Source organism: Brachyhypopomus gauderio, chromosome 4 (assembly GCF_052324685.1).
Source record: "Brachyhypopomus gauderio isolate BG-103 chromosome 4, BGAUD_0.2, whole genome shotgun sequence".
Taxonomy (NCBI): Eukaryota; Metazoa; Chordata; class Actinopteri; order Gymnotiformes; family Hypopomidae; genus Brachyhypopomus; species Brachyhypopomus gauderio.
Window position 1 is genome coordinate 23,203,413 of NC_135214.1, and position 18,868 is coordinate 23,222,280.

The window sequence follows — 18,868 nt, forward strand, 5'->3', positions numbered from 1 at the left end:
CTCCTGTCACAAAGCCTCTGTATACGTTTAAAGAAAGAAATAAACCTTATTTTATGCTTGAAAACTGCATCCTTGTTTTGTTGTTTCTGTTACTGTAGTGACTGTTCAGTTATGCTGCTTGCCAGGAAACAAGCAGTCTGGAAGGGTATAGTAACGTTTCACTAAACCTGTTCAGCCAATTCCTCTGTCATCTGCCTTCATCCAATTACCTAGAATATGACAATTTCACTTGGCCAGAGATACAGTACATTATATATGAATATGGTTCAGCAAGCTGATGGTAAAGGAAGGCATTTGTCTGCATCAGACTACAATACACGACATAGAAGATGAAAGCATTGCAAAATGCATCAGTATATGTAATGTATAGATAATATTGGATGATCCCATCAAATGCAAAAAAAATTAAAGCCTATTTGTAATTATTAGGGAATCTTTTTCAGTGTACATATGTACACATTAGTAATGGTTAACTGTTGGAGGGCATGACATTAACATTTTCTTAGAGTTCATAAAACGGACACGAGTTCATAAAAGGTCATTGGTGAATGGCCAACTTTAACAACAGTTAAATGTGGAGTTGCATCTAAATGCATTATTCTAATTGCAGAGTAAACTTGAGTTTATTTGTATAATAGAATAATGTAATTTCCTTGTTGATCATAATGTTGGCTCAAAGTTAAAACTTGTATAAAAATATTTGCTTTAGTATTTTCTACCTTTTACCTATGCTGTAAGTTAAAGACTACATTAACCATACAATAGCTTCCCTTCTGTAGTCCGCAAACAACGCCCCCTGTTGGTCGGACCACTCGGAGTGAATTTACGCTAGCGACGTATTCAAATTTATGGCGCAAAGGATTGGTAGAACGAACTACACATCCACGTTAGCAGATTCGTTTGATAGCTTGATAAAACCACGGAAATATATCGAAAGGGTCAAATCGTTCTGATTTTGCACAGTACTACCGACTAATGCGGATTATAGATACTATCCTCTCACAGAAACGGACCCTGAATAATATTTGTGAACGCATGTGAACGTCTACAGCAGTGTGAAAGTCGTTGTCTGATTCGCAAATTGGTGGAGTTCAAAACAGGTTCAAGAAGGAAGTAAACGAATTTTATCCAGCACGTGTGCGTACCACTTTCTTTTTGTTATTAATCAAATGTCTTTACGCATTCTCTTTTAGTAATAAAATCTTTTTTTTATATACAAATAGGGTTTGGTCGCTAATTCACCAGAAACTACAGAAACCATCATATGGAAATGGCGAATGTGCAAACACGCGCCCATGGCATTCAATTGTAGCCCCCTTTTGTTCGTCCAGTTCCTGTATTATTCTCTTCACAATTAAACTACCTAATGTCTTTTTTAATCACCATAATATCGGCAATCTTAAATTAGATTCACCGATATTCCCAGAAGCAAGCTGGATGTAAGTCCAGTCGTTCTTGGTAGGAAGTGCCGTTTGGAGACTGTGCTGCTGGTTACCAGGCGCCCGGAGTGGTGAGTGTTTACCAGTTCATCTCTACTGGTGGTGGTGGTGGATACTGGGTCAAACTGTACTGGTGCTGGGGGGGATACTGGGTTAAACTGGGGCTCCTTCGTGTGCACAGGATGCCCTGCCAGTTAAATTAAACCCCACTCGTCTGCCAGGCAGCGAAATCGTGTTTTTGTGTGTGTTGGACCAGGCTGCATCCAGTTAGCTCGTTGCTAGACCCTCAGTACAGTGAGGCGCGTTAGTCCGAGCTCTTAGTATTAGTCCTGACACCTTTTGAGTTCCTCTCTGTTTCTAATGCAGTATTGTACATTTAAAAAAAAGAAAACCACGAACCTGAATGGGATTTCTGGCTTCGGCTTTATGTCTGTTTACTTTAACGAATATCTGCTGTGGGAATGTTTTGTTTAAACGTTGGAGGGAAACGCTGATGCTCTCCTGCTCTAGGTGTGATAATTACTAATGAGTTACTTTGGTACCTCAGTTGTTGGGTCATGACGGATTTACTACAGTTTGTGGTGGGTGTTTAAATGTGAGCGAAGAGTTGAATTACCTCACTCGGGTCACTTGTTTTTGAAAACTTAGTTGTTTACATGCAGCCGGTGGCAAACCTGTGTAACACCTGAGTAATGTCACGTCACTCAGCGGAGCGGATAATGACAGCAGTTGTGAGATATAAGTGTAACAAAACCACACCAAGTCTGTCAGATATAAGTGTAACAAAACTACACCAAGTCTGTCAGATATAAGTGTAACAAAACCACACCAAGTCTGTCAGATATAAGTGTAACAAAACCACACCAAGTCTGTCAGATATAAGTGTAACCGCACCAAGTCTGTCAGATATAAGTGTAACCGCACCAAGTCTGTCAGATATAAGTGTAACAAAACTACACCAAGTCTGTCAGATATAAATGTAACAAAACTACACCAAGTCTGTCAGATATAAATGTAACCGCACCAAGTCTGTCAGATATAAGTGTAACAAAACTACACCAAGTCTGTCAGATATAAATGTAACCGCACCAAGTCTGTCAGATATAAGTGTAACAAAACTACACCAAGTCTGTCAGATATAAATGTAACCGCACCAAGTCTGTCAGATATAAGTGTAACAAAACTACACCAAGTCTGTCAGATATAAATGTAACCGCACCAAGTCTGTCAGATATAAGTATAACAAAACTACACCAAGTCTGTCAGATATAAGTGTAACAAAACCACACCAAGTCTGTCAGATATAAATGTAACCGCACCAAGTCTGTCAGATATAAGTGTAACAAAACTACACCAAGTCTGTCAGATATAAATGTAACCGCACCAAGTCTGTCAGATATAAGTATAACAAAACTACACCAAGTCTGTCAGATATAAGTGTAACAAAACCACACCAAGTCTGTCAGATATAAGTGTAACAAAACTACACCGAGTCTGTCAGATATAAGTGTAACAAAACCACACCAAGTCTGTCAGATATAAATGTAACCGCACCAAGTCTGTCAGATATAAGTGTAACAAAACTACACAAAGTCTGTCAGATATAAGTGTAACAAAACTACACCAAGTCTGTCAGATACAAGTGTAACAAAACCACACCAAGTCTGTCAGATACAAGTGTAACAAAACCACACCAAGTCTGTCAGATACAAGTGTAACAAAACCACACCAAGTCTGTCAAGGAAGCTTGTAAACGACTATTTCACCCATTCACCTGTTTGACTCGGATCATAGCTTAAACTTCACAGCGCGCTCGAGTTGTAGGAATGACGGTTTGAAGTTTTACGTTTTCTGTGGTCTTTCGGTTGCTTGAACTTGGTGGGTATCCTTTAAAATTATTCAGGAGGACTTAAATTTCAGTTGAGACTGTTTAGCAAATTGATATATAGAATCTTTTTAACTTGTTGATTGATATTCATTGTGGCTGATTTGATTTTATTTAACTGCTAGCTAGTTAATTTACTATATTAGCTAGCGAACTTGCGTACACCTTGTAGCTGTCTATTAAATATTCATGACTAGAAGAGGCAGTGCTTTTATAGATTTTTAATATACTTGCTTAGTAAGGACACTTCCATATTACTAAATATTCCTCTTTTTCTCTTTCAGATGTAAGCTGGACCTTTTCCCTGCTGGGTTTGCTGACAGCATGGGTCTGGACTTTGACGTGAAGACGTTTTGCCACAACCTCCGGGCCACTAAGCCACCCTATGAGTGCCCTGTGGAAACCTGTCGCAAAGTCTACAAGAGTTTTAGTGGCATCGAGTACCACCTCTACCACTACGACCATGACAATCCTCCTCCGTCCCAAGGCACACCCCAGAAGAGACGCAAGGGCCGGCCGCCACGGGTCAGCCTGGGCTCGGCCGATGGCGGTGACTCTGGCAGCGGGGCTGGGATGCCAGGGCAAGGCGGGACGCCCGGTAGTCCCGCGGACCGCTCCGAGCGTTCCCATTCTCCCGGCAGGGAGACGATGACGTACGCACAAGCCCAGCGCATGGTTGAGTTGGAGATCCACGGCAAAGTGCACCGGATCAGTATTTTTGAGGACCTCGATGTCGTTTCTGAGGAGGACAGCGAGGCGGAGGACGCCCCCGTGTCCGGGTCAGGGGAGTCCGCGGCGTGCAACGGGGGAGACAGAGGCGGGAGCGAGGGCGGGAGCAGCGGGAAGGACCGACCCGACACTCCTGCTACAGCCAATGGGGGGAAAGGCGCCGGGACGACGCCCAAAGCAGTCAAGCATAAGAATAAAGAGAAGAAGAAAGAGGGCTCGCATCACCATGGAAACCTGGCCGGTCCAGCTGTGAAGCTTCCCGAGGCTGTGTTTCGAGAGCTGGACCAGGAGAGGCCGGACGCACCTCCACGGCCTTTATCTTATTACAGGTAGACTCACACGCCTGTATGCACTCCTATTGGGTACAGTCTGTCAGGGGTGTTAAAGGGGGGGGGGGGGGGGGGGGGGGTTTCTGAACTTCTAGGATGTGAAAGCAATTTATATTCTAAATAGTAGATGCTTAAATCATTCCACGGGGAATCATTTCACAGAGTGTCATAGCAGCTAACAGTTCAAACACATGTAGTGATATTAGCATTAACAGGCCTTGCGCCTGGAAATGACAAATCCTTTATTCTGATGGTCTGAAAGGTGTTCAACAAATCGATTAGCAAGCCTCCTCTTGGTTTAAGCTGATAACTCAAGAAATAATAAACAGCTCGTGCAATAATGCATGAGGAAGAAAGTGTGAACAGTTGCTCATTTTAATACTACTTATTTTATTGGCTGTGTTGATACATTTCAAATAGGTGCAGAAAAAAAATCTGCAAAATATGTAGATGGAGTGAATGAGTCAAACTTGCAGTGAAGTGCACAAGGCTTCCAGAGAAACAAGACGTTTGCAGGTCCTTCATCAGCTGTGGAGAATGTGCCTCTCTCTATAGAATACATGCTTTTACACACACACACACACACACACACACACACACAATATGTGTGTGTATACTGTTCACTACTAGCTTATTCTTATAGAGGTAGTGGGCTTGTATTCCCCACTTGCTGAACTTCAGCCACCAACATCTCCCCTTGCTTCCTCTACCGTCTCCTTCATGTCCCTCCCACAGGTACATCGATAAGTCTGTGGAGGAGCTGGATGAGGAGGTGGAGTACGACATCGATGAGGAAGACTATATCTGGCTGGACATCATGAACGACAAGCGGCGTAGTGACGGTGTAGCCGCCATCCCCCAGGAGGTCTTCGAGTACCTGATGGACCGTCTGGAAAAGGAGTCCTACTTCGAGAGTCACAACAAGGTTTGCTGGCCTTCTGCACCTGAACAAGCTCATACCTGGTTGATGTCCATGTACATGCTCACCTGGCTTTAAGGGGAAGCATGGCCCCGTTTGAGAGAAGCCTCCCAGCTTCCAGACATTACTGGTGGACTGGTTTACGTAAGTTTCATGTTCCTCTTTCAGCTATATAAAACACCTCTGGCCACTTCCTCTGGAGATGACACATGTAAACAACTTGGCTGATGTTTCTGCACTCATGTCGCCAGCACATGAGCTATAGCTGCAGGTGTGAAACGCAAAACATCTTTTTCTCGCCACCGCAGGGCGACCCCAACTCGCTGATCGACGAGGACGCCGTGTGCTGCATCTGCAACGACGGCGAGTGCCAGAACAGCAACGTCATCCTGTTCTGCGACATGTGCAACCTGGCGGTGCACCAGGAGTGCTACGGCGTGCCCTACATCCCCGAGGGCCAGTGGCTGTGTCGTCGCTGCCTGCAGTCGCCCTCCCGCGCCGTGGACTGCGCCCTCTGCCCAAACAAGGGCGGGGCCTTCAAACAGACAGACGACGCCCGGTGGGCGCACGTCGTGTGCGCGCTGTGGATACCCGAGGTGTGTGTGTGTGTACTCTTATCTTCCCCACCCTACTTGTGTTTTGGCTTGCCGAATGTTTGTCCTTGTCAAGTGCATCATAATGTGTAGGTGTGAATAAAGATGTGAAGAGGGCGATATTTGAAAATACACCATTTCGAATATAAATCTGGAACGTGGCTACAGTAACTCTCTTATTTTGCCATTAAAGGGATGTGTGGATTTCAACGTTAAGTCTCAGGCCCTTTAGGACAGCGTGAGCACAGGGAGAATACCAGCCTCGGTTGCTCAGATTTCTGGTTCTGGCTGAAGGACTTGGGTCAGAGTACCCCGAAGTGGTTCGCCTTTTTAAACAGTGGCCATCGCAGCCGGCCACAGGCGAGACAACGGAGTTGGGTTTCTTCTAAAATATCTGATATTAAAAAATTGATGCAAGTAGCAGTAATGGGTTTGCTTAGTCATATTGCCATGTCCTTTGTGAAGTCCACGACGTTTGAGTAGAGAGAGTTCTCGGGTATCAGGCAGTGTGGTGAAGGTGAGCCGTGTGCTGGGAGCTGACCCTGGCACGGGCGTTCGTAATCCGCAGCGTTTTTTTTACCGTTCGCACGTGAGACCTTCGGAGCTTTGATTCCGAGACGATAATGGCCCCTGCTCTCTTCCTCGCTTTGTGAATCTCCTCTAAAAGCTTATTATGCTAGTCATTACAGCAAGGTAGCATGTTGAATACAGAGCTCTCCCGAGCGAGAGAGGGCTTCTGAGGGAGACGGGTTTCGTGGGCCAGCGCGTGGAGAAGGTGCGGACGGATCCGTGCCTAAGTGAACAGAGATCTGCGTTTTAGTGAGCACCGAGCGTCACCTGTCGGTTTTCTCCCCCGCGTCTCCTCATCGCCGATCCGCTCCTCCCCTCACCAGGTGTGCTTTGCCAACACGGTCTTCCTGGAGCCCATCGACAGCATCGAGCACATCCCTCCCGCGCGCTGGAAGCTCACCTGCTACATCTGCAAGCAGCGTGGCTCGGGCGCGTGCATCCAGTGCCACAAGGCCAACTGCTACACGGCGTTCCACGTCACGTGCGCCCAGCAGGCCGGCCTCTACATGAAGATGGAGCCCGTGCGGGAGACCGGGGCCAACGGCACATCCTTCAGCGTACGCAAGACCGCCTACTGCGACATCCACACGCCGCCGGGCTCGGGCAGGCCGCTGGGAGGGGTGGGCGGGGCAAGCTCCTCCCACAGCGAGGGGGAGGCGGAGGACGAGGAGGACGTGGGCGGGGTCGGCGAGGAGGAGGGGAAGGGCTGGAGCTCGGAGAGGGCCAAGCGGGCCAAGGCCAAGTCGCGGAGGAAGATGAAGAGGGCGAGGAAGATCCTGGCGGAGAGGAGAGCGGCCGCACCCGTGGTGTCGGTACCCTGCATACCACCACATAGGTAGATATGTTTTTATATCTTACGGCTCACATAGTTCGATAGGGTGGATACAACAGTCCTCATTCTAAAAGTCAGAAGTTAATTAAAACTTCAGCTCCTCTTGACATTCATGAGTCATTTGTGACATTTCTCTCTGACGTCTAAGCATCAGTGCCTATTGTAGTATACATGTGTACTTTTAAGCTCACACAAAAGGCTATTTTTATTCCAAAGCAGAAGACATAAGTCAAAATGTGCATCAAGTTTCTCGTGATTGTCTCTCGCAGAAAACAACTCCTTCACCTTTGAGTTTAAGGTAGAAACCGCATTTAGAAACTATTGTAATCTGCATTGTTCTCTGTCCCGTCCCCCCGTCCCTCTGTTCTCCGGCTGTGTCTCTCTGTCCCTCTCCCTCTCTCTGTGTCCCTTTCCGTCTCTCTCTGTCCCTTTCCGTCTCTCTCTGTCCCTCTCCCTCTCTCTGTGTCCCTCTCCGTCTCTCTCTGTCCCTGTCCCTCTCTCCCTCTCTCTCTGTCCCTCTCCATCTCTCTCTGTCCCTCTCCGTCTCTCTCTGTCCCTGTCCCTCTCTCCCTCTCTCTGTGTCCTTCTCCGTCTCTAGACTGAGTAAGATCACGGCCAATCTGACGGTGCCCAGGAAGAGTCAGTTCATGCAGAGGCTGCACGCCTATTGGACGCTGAAGAGACAGAGTCGTAACGGGGTCCCGCTCCTGCGCCGTCTGCAGACGCACCTACAGTCCCAGCGCCACCCGGAGCCCGGACCTCCCGTGGCCACGGTCAGCACCGCTCCACACATACTGCACGCATATACGCACACGGGCACCGAGTTCCAATAAAAAGTGTGTGTGTGTGTGTGTGTGTGTGTGTGTGTGTGTGTGTGGTGCAGAGGGATGGTGAGGAGAAGCACGCCGCACTGAAGGAGCAGCTGAAAGCCTGGCAGCGTCTGCGGCACGACCTGGAGAGAGCCCGTCTCCTGGTGGAGCTGATCCGCAAGAGAGAGAAGATCAAGAGGGAGGCGGTGAGAAGAACCAGCACACACACACCAGCACACACGCCCTGCCAGAATCCAATCTGAAGTCAACATTGTCATATTTATTAGTATTAACAACATAGTTACAGTTTTGTTTGACGAGGCAGCCGCAGACAGCACATTAAACTGTAGATTAAACACCCGTTAAGCACAGACAGTAGACTGTAGAGTAGACAGTGGGCATATGTGTGGGTGGATTGCTATTTTAGATGCGTCATGCAGTGCATATTAATGACTGATGTTGTACCGTAGTAGCTTTAACATGGCCAGGACCTTGGTGTGTACAGGGTAAAGTGAGCAACATGTAATCTCCAAACTAAAGTGACTGGGAGCACTTATAGTGTCGTATAACATCAGGGTAAATGTCATTGGTGACCGGAAACCTTGAGTGAGTGAAGGTGTGGGCCTTCCGGGCCACTGTAGCGCGTTCGTGTCCATCCACGCGGGTGTGCGACACGTCCCTGTGTGCTGATATTCCTGGACTGTGTGTGTGCAGATTAAGGTGCAGCAGTTGGCCTTGGAGATGCAGCTGACCCCGTTCCTGGTGTTGCTGAGAAGCACCCTGGAACAGCTACAAGAGCGAGACACCAACAACTTCTTCACCGAGCCCGTGCCCCTCAACGAGGTAACCCGCCGCACGCAGGAACACACGGACAAACGGGCTTAATGACCTCGCACATGCACACTTGGGCCCGTATTAAAGTGCAGCACCTGTTTGTTTGTGTGTGTGACAGGTCCCAGACTACCTGGACCACATCGATCGGCCGATGGACTTCCAGACCATGTGGACGAGCCTGGAGTCGCACCGCTACCCCAGCTTTGAGACCTTCGAGGCCGACTTCCTCCTCATCGTCAACAACTGCCTGAAGTACAACGCCAAGGACACGGTTTTCTACCGGGCCGCGCTGCGTCTGCGGGAGGCGGGCAGCGGAGTCCTGCGACAGGCCCGTCGTCAGGTCGATCGAATCGGCTACGACTACGACATGGGCATGCACCTCCCCCGAGAGCCCAGCCCGGAGTCACCGTGCGAGGGGGAGCGGGACAGAGAACGGGAGCGGGACAGGGAGAGAGAGCGGGACAGAGAACGGGACCGGGACAGAGAACGGGACCGGGACAGAGAGAGAGAACGATCACCTTCTACCAATGAGGAGGGTAAGTTCAACATTTGACGTCTGTGACTGTTCATTTATGTTTGTGTTCCTGTACCATTTTCTACCCTAATTATTCCGTACTGATTTCTTTTCCTCCTTCTTTTTAACACCTTTTGTACACTGTGATGGTTGCCTTAGAAACTAATATTTTGTGTGAGATTATGCAGAATAAAGCAAAATAAAGTCTTATTTTACAACAGATAGTACCCAGCATGCCTGATATTTCAGCAGATACATTTCAGATACATATGATCATGAAATAACAACAGTGAAAAAAAATATTCATGAGGATAAGACAATCTTCATTCATAAGACAAGCCTTCGTTTTTTACTATATTTACATAATATTTACATTATACATATATTAAGTCAGTGGCTTAGAAACTCATTTTATTATTTATCACTTTTCTCCCCTCTTCTCCCACTCTCTCCCCCTCTCCCCCCTCCTTCGCTCTCAGACCTCCTCCTGCCGGAGAACCGGGGGCGTCTCCCCCTGGAGGAGCAGCTGTGTCTCCTGCAGGCGCGCTTCGACGAGGTCAGCTCGGGCAAGCACAGCATCGGCCGCTCCCGCCGGGCCAAGGCCCTGCGCAAGGAGATGACCGTCATCAAGCGCAAGCTGGCCCACCAGCGCGAGGGCGGGCCCACCGCCGGCACCCGCGAATCAGGAGCCTCCGGGGAGCGAGGCCCCGCCCCGGGACACCACGCCTCCGGGGCCGCCCGGCACGACGAGGGCGGAGAAAGCAGCAGTCAGGAGATCAGTGGAAAAGGTGTTGCCAAACGTACCTAAACAACCACTTCCGTACACACACACACGTACACATTGATGCGTCTAATACCTATTGGTACCTCCAGTACCTCTTGTGTTAAGCTCTATACACCAGGAGAAATATAAGCCACGCTTTCACAGAACGCGGAAGGTTCTAGACACTTGGTACTGATTAACTGTTGACCCTCCAGACATCAGCACCGCCGCCTCGACGCACGCCTCTGAAGTGGGCCGCCGAACCTCCGTCCTCTTCTCCAAAAAGAACCCGAAGGCCAGCGGCCCCCCGAAGCGGCCGGGCCGGCCCCCGAAGAACCGCGAGGCCCTGCACAGCATCGGCGCCGTGAGCTCCAGCTCTGTGGGACCGCCACAGCTCCCCCTGCTGGGCTCCGTGCGTCAGCGCAAGCGACCGCGTAGCCCACACTCCAGCTCCAGCTCCGATAGTGACAGCGACAACGAACACTTGCCACTAGGTACACACACACACACACACACACACACATTTCTGTTTCTTCTAGCTGTGTGAATGAGTAAACATAAATAATGTTGGCTGCCACACAGGTCTGCCCAGCAACGGCTTCGACGGCGGCAGTCAGCCCGTGACGGAGAGTTTCCGCGTGTACAGGAACGAGCGCAGTCTGCCCCGGTCCAGCTCCGACTCGGAGTCTACGACCAGCAGCAGCAGTAGTGCGGCCTCCGACAGGACCAGGTACGCACGAACACGCAGGCGTACACACACACACACACACACACACACACACACTGACACACACGCACACTCGCTCACACACACGCACCTTTTCCGCTGTTACCGCTCGTGAGGCAAATGTGCACATTTTATGTTCGCATCTAAAATAACAAATTTTACCCACAGACGTTGGTCGTAAACTAACTGAGCAGCTGTGTTTTGTAATAACTGTAAAACGGCTTGAACTGTAAGACTTCACACTGCACTGTGCGGGACTCGTGGGAAATATGAGTGCAGCAAATATTATTCTTTGTCCCCTGGGGAGATTTGTTGTGTAGAAAATATTAGAAGTATATAAAACATTACAAACACCCCAGATCCAGTGTATTTAACATTTTGTATATATTTACTTGTGTGTGTGTATATATATGTGTGTGTGTGTGTGTGTGTGTGTGTGTGTGTGTGTGTGTGTGTGTGTGTGTGTGTGTGTGTGTGTGTGTGTGTGTCCTTAATCATTTATGAATTTCTCAAATACTAATGTGTAGTTTTCATTGGATGTGTAAGGTTGGTATCGTTCTCTTAGTTTTTGCTGTTGGTGTTTTAACTTTGGCGTTAGATGTTTAGAGGCTGAAAGGCAGCTGTGAAGGAATTCTGGGAAGTAGCTGGAAGATGTAGTGCGTGTCTGAGGAGTAAATGTCACGCCGGCAAAGACCTTAGTTCAGAAGTGATGGTGGCCGATCAGAACGTTATGGTTTTGGGTTGTGTTGGACAAGGAGTGTCTGTGCCCACTGTGACCAGTTGCAGCTGTGCGGCCTTTCTGAGCCAGACTCTAAATGTACAGTCTGGTAACATGTCAGAAGATTGTTTCCAATGGAGAAACACTGACTCAAAGTGCCATGCTGTAAAAACGCGATTCCTGGCAAAGCTGATACGTAAACGTTCTCCAGAGCACTTTGACACTGGGCTTTATGAGTCAGCAGAACCATGAGTCAGGAGGAACTCAAATCATGCGGGTGGATGTGGCAGGTTCTGATTGATAAACCCTCATCCCCCTTTTCTTCTTGTCCATCCGCCCTCATCAGCACCACGCCCTCCAAGCAGGGCCGCGGGAAGCCCTCATTCTCCCGCTCGGCGTTTCAGGAGGACAGCAGCGAGGAGACGTCCGGGACGGAGAACGACTCTTACTCTGTGGGCGGGTCCAGGGGCGTGTCTCACCGTGAGTACCTCTGCACGCACCGGCACGCATGCGGAGAGAACCGGAACGGCGTTTAATGCGTTTGTGTCCACGTGCCGTAGTGGTTCGGGGCAGAGGCAGGTCGGGCTGCTGGATGAGCTCCACGGACTACACTTCCCTGGACGCACTGGACCTGGTGTGGGCCAAGTGTCGGGGATATCCCTCCTACCCCGCTCTGGTGAGCCCACATACTCACCTAGTCTCACACAGACCTACGCACACACGTACAGTCGACCTCCAGTAAACATTACACCGCTTGGCTTCGTGTGTGTGTGGTGTTTTCCTTGGCACTTTTTTGTTCCATCACTTGTCTAGACGTTTTTGACGTTTCATTAGTCTTCGTGGAGAAATCACCTTTTACCTCTGTGTCTTTTGCCTTGTTTGTTGATGTATAATGTTTACCAACCTGCTCTGAACCGGTTTCAGATCGAGGTATTCATTACAGAAAATTATACTCAACGGTAAAACCTAACGTTTCGCTCCTCCCAGTTCCCTAGAAGAATGGGCTGTGGTGTATTCCCCCATCTGTCCACTAGAGGGCTACAGCCTGCACCAGTGACATTATAGCAGCCCAAGTTTTCCAACATGTTCATTACCCTAACGTTCTCTCTGTCTCATTCTCTCTCTCTCTTTCATACCCCCCAACTCTCCCTCACCCCCCCACCTCCTGTCCTGTAGATAATCGATCCCAAGATGCCGCGGGAGGGGGTTTTCCACAGGGGTGTTCCGATCCCGGTGCCCCCTCTGGAGGTGCTGAAGCTGGGGGAGCAGATGACCCAGGAGGCCCGAGAACACCTGTTCCTGGTGCTCTTCTTCGATAACAAGAGGACCTGGTTAGTCCCAGCCGCAGGGCACAAGCACTTCTTCACATGCTACACCTACTGTGTGTTTGAGCACCTCTGCAGATGCTACCAGAGATATGGACGCGTTACTTTCAGACCAATGCTAAACCACAGAGAGTAAATATTTCCTATACTAAGTGTGAGAAACATCAGGAAAGTGGCAGATATCATTAAAAATACTTAATAATCTTTTGCACAGATTAGATTGTGGTAACTGTGTGCTGTTTTGGTCAGTGGTGTGGTTTTCCCATTTGACATTATTTGACATTACCCAATAATACAGTAATGGGGACGGGTTCAACTGAGCACAACCTCTCTCCGTCTTAATGGAAAATTTACCCCACGCATTACTTTGCTGAATTTAGCTCATTGCCACAGAGATGTGAAATGGCCACAGAAGCAGTGAAATGAGGGCCCGGTTCTGGGACTCTGCTACACAGCCACATCTTTGTCATCTCACGTTTCATGCAAACATTTGTCCTGCTTGTGTGCAGTACTTTTTGACCACACACAGATCGCACTACAGAGACGCATGTGGTGTAAACAGTATTCCATGGATTGAAAGATCTAATGTAGTGGCATGCCTCAAAATGATTGGTTCCTTACCACCGACCCAGAGTCTGTCTTCCGCCATGGGCCATAAGAGGAAGCCATACGGTTTTCTCCCTTGTTTCTTCTCGGTGGTTTCTTTAGCGGTACATGCTCCTCCCAGTGTTGCACATCAAATGAGTTGAACGTCTGCCGATCTTTAAAAGGATTTCGTAGACGAAGGTCCCTCTTGGAGCATGTGAGCTTGCACGGTTCTCATGTCTGCCATGTGCTTCGAACCACTTGGTGGTGTTCGGCACAACAGGTAACGGCACTTAAAAAAAAGTTACAGCTCTTCTGCCAAGCTCACTTTTAAACCAACGTGCACTCACACGGGCCTCTCTGGTGATTAAGGCCATACCCTAACCCACTGATACCATTTAATCTGTGTTCGCTGTACTGCCCATTCAGCTAATTCCTTCCTAATTTGTAAAATCTACACTTACCTCCCTGGCAACTACAGCATAAGTGACCCACTGGTACCGTTGATGTGGACTCTGTGCCACCGGTTCTATAGGGAGTTTACAGACTACACCAGGAACAACCCACTGACTTGGCCTTTCAGCTACTTCAGATAATTCCACAGTTTAATGTTTCTGTGACAAAGTAACCTCACGTGTCGGTCGCAACCCGTGCACAGTTGTACATTTAAGAGACACAAGGATATCCGTAATCGATCCAAGAAAAAACATTTATTGCCCACAACTCCCACCAGATGATTGTCTGAATTTCCCCAACTAAAGCCAATGTCCGTCTTCCCTGCAAAGTTGCTGTTGCGTACAGTGGGGCAGCCATGGTCCTGTGGTAGGGGACTGCTCTTGTGACCGGAGGGTCGTGGGTTCGATTCCCAGACCTGAGGCCATGAGCAAGGCACCTAACCCCAACTGCTCCCCGGGCGCCGGGCTAGGGCTGCCCACCGCTCTGGGCATGTGTGATCCACAGCCCCCTAGTAATCACTAGTGTGTGTGTGTGTGTGTGTGTGTGTGTGTGTGTGTGTGTTCTAACTGCACAGATGGGTAAATGCGGAGGACAAATTTCGATTGCGGTGAAAAATCACAATTGACAAATATGGCACATTACATTTCATTTTATTTTCATTTCATTTTCCTTTTATTTTCAGTGGCTCCTTCTGCTCTCTGATCAGAGTAGTTGTCGTTTGCTGTCTCTGCCAGTGTAGTCTTAGAAAATGCTTGCTACAAACTGCCTGACCCTAAACCTGCTGCTCCAGTTTGCAGCCGGCCGGCCACACTCCTACGCTCCAGCGCTCTTGACACACCACTACGCTGTGGTCTCGCTCACTGGTCTCTGGTCTCGCTCGCTATATTCACTTTAGTCACAGTAAATTGGCTTTCAAACAGAGCAAGTTGGTACTCGCATGCAGGGTTTACCCACTAATATAAAATAGTGGCGTACATATTGACACGCGTGATATTAATTTTCAAAAACTATTGATAGTTGTGCTTATCCGTCATTTTTTTGAGAGGAACGCCGTTTGATTTCCCGAACTGCCGAGTTTCGCACTTTTGTGAGACGCCAGCACATTTTCAGCTTACATAAGAGGAATAAAGACACTGGTGTGCATCCGGTTCTGAAGAACAAAGAGTAGTAAATGGGGCAGAGGAAACATGCAGGAGGCCAAGAGCTGAAACGTAGAAAACAAGTTTTAAAAGAAACAGAAATGTGGTTAGTAATACAGGTGCAATGTTTGCTGAGAACCGTATGTGTTACTGTGTGTGCGCACGCGCGCTTTTGTTTAAGCATATGTTTTACAGTGTTTGTATGTTTAACCATATGTTCTGGTGGGTGTGTGTGCATGCACGTATGATTAACTATGTAATACCGTTTTGTGTGGGTGTGTGTTTAACTGAGCTGATCTGAGTTTGGGTGTGTGTGCAGGCAGTGGCTGCCACGCTCTAAGCTGGTGCCCTTGGGTGTGGATCAGGAACTGGATAAAGAGAAGATGCTGGAGGGGAGGAAGTCCAACATCAGGAAATCGGTCCAGGTGGCGTACCACCGGGCCATGCAGCACCGCAACAAAGTGCAGGGAGACCCCAGCAGCGACACCAGCGACAGTGACTGAACCCACACACACACACACACACACACACACACACACACACACACCTAGCAGTTTACATTGATGGAAATCACAAAGATGGACTTGAACATGCTTGGACAGACACACGTACACACACACACGCTCACACACACACAGACACACTTCCACATGTCAAGCCAGCTCTTTGGTGCTAAAGCTACTTTGGGCTTGGTGTTTGGTGTGTGGTGGTGTTTAGGGGACAAAGATCAGGGGTCAAGTGTATAGTCTATGTTGTCAAGTCTTGTTTGTCTGTGTATGTAAATATAAAAACCCATAGAATGTTTTGTAGAGCTCTTCCACACCACATTAAAAGGGCAATTCTATGTATAGATAGTGAACAAAGTCTCACACACACACGCGCACACACATACATACCTCACACTACAGCCAGCATTTAATCTAAGGCGGTACACTTATCTATACTGAGACTGTTTATGGAATTATGAGTTATTACAATCATGAGTCACAATTCTCCACGTGGCGAACACACCAATACAACTTTAATACGACCTACAAACTCAGCACAACCCTTGCTTGTGAATAGTTATGCGCTGTGTGTGTGTGTGTGTGTGTGTGTGTGTGTGTGTGTGTATGTGTGTGTGTGTGTATGTGTGTGTGTGTGTGTGTGTGAGAGAGAGAGAGAAAGAGAGAATAAATGTGTGAGAGCTTGAGCATGACCACTAATGAAGGTGTGTGTTTGTACGTGTGTGTAAGTATGCAAGCGAGTGAGTGGGCGAGAGTGAGAATATATAAATGCACAGCATGCTTTTCTCACTTGAAAGAGAGGATACAGGGAGCTCTAGATTGTAGAGTTATCATTTATTTATTTGTTCACACAAATGATGTCAATCCCCATCCTCTCACACACACTACACACAAATACACTCACACAGGTCTGGTGTCATGGTGTATCTGTTGGTGTTGAATTGGTTTTGTATTTTTCTTGTGCTCTGTATTGTGTATCGAGAAGGACTAATTGGGTGTTTGGTTGTCTGGTTTCCTGCCAGTCCTGTCACTGTAGAACTTTTTTTATATATAAAAGAAAAGATAGAATTTAATAATAAAAAAAGGAATTGAGTTTTTTACACATGTCTCTAAAGGGTCTTTTTTCAGGAGTGGTAAAAAAAATGCTACATACTACATATGTAGTTCTAATGTTTTTAAACTGGGTTACGTGTTGGAGGTGTGAACAGGGGTTTGAATCTGTTTGGGCCTCCTCATTCAAGTGTGAATGAGTCAAGCTCAATGCGATACAATATGTGCTACACTATAGAAGATACACAGACATCGGCTATCACAGAAATCACATGAGGAAAGACTTGGCTTAACCCTGCGCATTAACTGATCTTGGTTCAGTTTGAAATAACTTTGTTCTCCTTAAAATGGGAAATTTTAACCTAAATGTATTTTCCACATGAGGCCAAAATGAGGTTTGTTTGGTAAAATAGTGGATATTGAACCGAATAAATCTTTTGCAGAGATGGAAATAGCATTTAGCAGTTCCTTTAACATTACTGATTACCTCAGATATATAGACATGATCTTAAGAAGAAACATTTCTTACACTTTACAGTGGAATAAAAATGTGGTTAGAGACCTGACAACAGAAGCGAAGGTCTTTAAATATGGCAAAGAAGACCAATCTACAGACCCATTAAAAAAAATTTGAATATCATGGAAAAGGTGCTTAATTTCCATAAGTCCATTCAAAAAGTTAAACTTATAGATTCACGGCCCAATTTCAAACTATTTCAGGTATTGTTTATTTTTACATAATTTGGGCTTCCAGCTATTAAAACCCATGAAAACAGGATAAAAAAAAGTACTGTGGAGAAATTAGCCCAAACTACATCTCAGTTTTTGCAGAAAAAAAAAATAATAATTAGGATCACGTGAAGTCAATCAATATATGGTACTTTCAAAACGATATGTGCAATCTTCAGTACTTGTTTGGGAATCCCTTTGCTTTAATTACTGCCGTGGAGTATTGAAGCCTAGATTTCCTTGAAGCTCTTTTTTGTTGTTGGGTCTGGTGGCCCTCATTTTCCTCTTGATAGATTCTCAATGGGGTTTAGGTCTGGTGAGTTGGCTGGCCAGTCAAGCACTCTGATGGCAAGGACATCAAACCAGGCTTTGGTGCTTCTGGCAGCATGGGCAGGGCCAGGTCTACTAGAAGATGAAATCCGCATCTCCATACAGATCCTCAACAGAAGGAATCATGAAGTCCTCTAAAACATTCTGGTAGACTGTTGCCGTGACCTTGGATTTAAGAAAGCAGAGTTTACCAACACCTGCACCAGACATTCCCCCCCCAAATCATGACTGCGGATATTTCACACTGGACCTCAAGCAGTTTGAGTTCTGTTCGTCACACATCTTCCTCCAAAACCCTTGGTCCTTGATTCCCGAATGAAAGACACACTTTACTTTCATCAAAAAAGAGGACCTTGGACCACTGGCCAATGGTCCAGTCCTTCTTCTCCTTTGCTCAGTTGAGATGCTTCCTACGTTGGCTCAGGTTCAGAAGTGGCTTGACCCGAGGAACCCGACTACTGTAGGCCATCTCTCAGATGCCCATCTCCAGGATAACTCCTGCCTCATTCTACTCTCTGTGGATCTCTGCCAGATTGTTGAATCTTCTTTTTTTTTTTTTTTTTTTTTTGGTAATCCACTGAAGACCACGATCGCGATGAACCCTGGCTCAGACAGAAGGTGAGCGACGAGGTCTATGTGATTAACTGACCTGAACAGCCCACAGTGAACACTGGCTCTCACAGGAGATAAGATCTTAAGGCAGCGTTTCCTTTCAACACCCCGGTGATGCCTCAGGCGGTGGCTTAGCGCCAGTGGGCGAGCTGGGACTAGCCTCTGTCAGGGCCAAGCCAGAGCTGTGGCGCTGTGGCCCTTGGTAAGAGATCCTCATGACATAGAACTCAGCGAATCCACTCACAAAAGCCTCCCATTTAGAAGACAAAACCCCTGAAGAACCTCTAACACCCTGTACCATAGGGGCTGCTGGGTAATGCAAGACAGTGGGCGTAGGCACTGTGGGTGTGGCTTTATTTATCTTTGACTATAGCTTTTGACACCCCCACCCTGCAAAAAAAAAGAAGTAAAATGAACCTGTCCCCTATGAATGTGAGTAAAGATACAGTCGCTTTACCAGAGTTTGTCAAATGAC

The 18,868-nt window shown here is 47.4% G+C and overlaps 1 protein-coding gene across 1 annotated transcript; it reads left to right on the forward strand.

Moving 5' to 3' along the window:
* Nucleotides 1-869: 869 nt before the first annotated feature.
* On the forward strand, nt 870-16,772 carry brpf1 (bromodomain and PHD finger containing, 1). The gene is made up of 16 exons (XM_077003110.1): nt 870-1,510; nt 3,609-4,382; nt 5,118-5,307; nt 5,610-5,897; nt 6,788-7,299; nt 7,895-8,069; nt 8,180-8,311; nt 8,820-8,948; nt 9,058-9,475; nt 9,933-10,241; nt 10,432-10,710; nt 10,799-10,946; nt 12,008-12,141; nt 12,222-12,337; nt 12,838-12,992; nt 15,486-16,772. Exons 2-16 carry the CDS (start codon nt 3,649-3,651, stop codon nt 15,667-15,669), a joined length of 3,903 nt encoding a protein of 1,300 aa, XP_076859225.1. The 5' UTR covers nt 870-1,510; nt 3,609-3,648; the 3' UTR covers nt 15,670-16,772.
* The last annotated feature ends 2,096 nt before the right edge of the window (nt 16,773-18,868 follow it).

Coding starts and splice junctions, on each gene's coding strand:
- brpf1 (XM_077003110.1), top strand. CDS start 3,649: ATGGGTCTGGACTTTGACGTGAAGACGTTTTGCCACAACCTCCGGGCC. Junction 5,308..5,609: donor ACTTCGAGAGTCACAACAAG/GTTTGCTGGCCT, acceptor TCGCCACCGCAG/GGCGACCCCAACTCGCTGAT. Junction 8,949..9,057: donor AGCCCGTGCCCCTCAACGAG/GTAACCCGCCGC, acceptor TGTGTGTGACAG/GTCCCAGACTACCTGGACCA.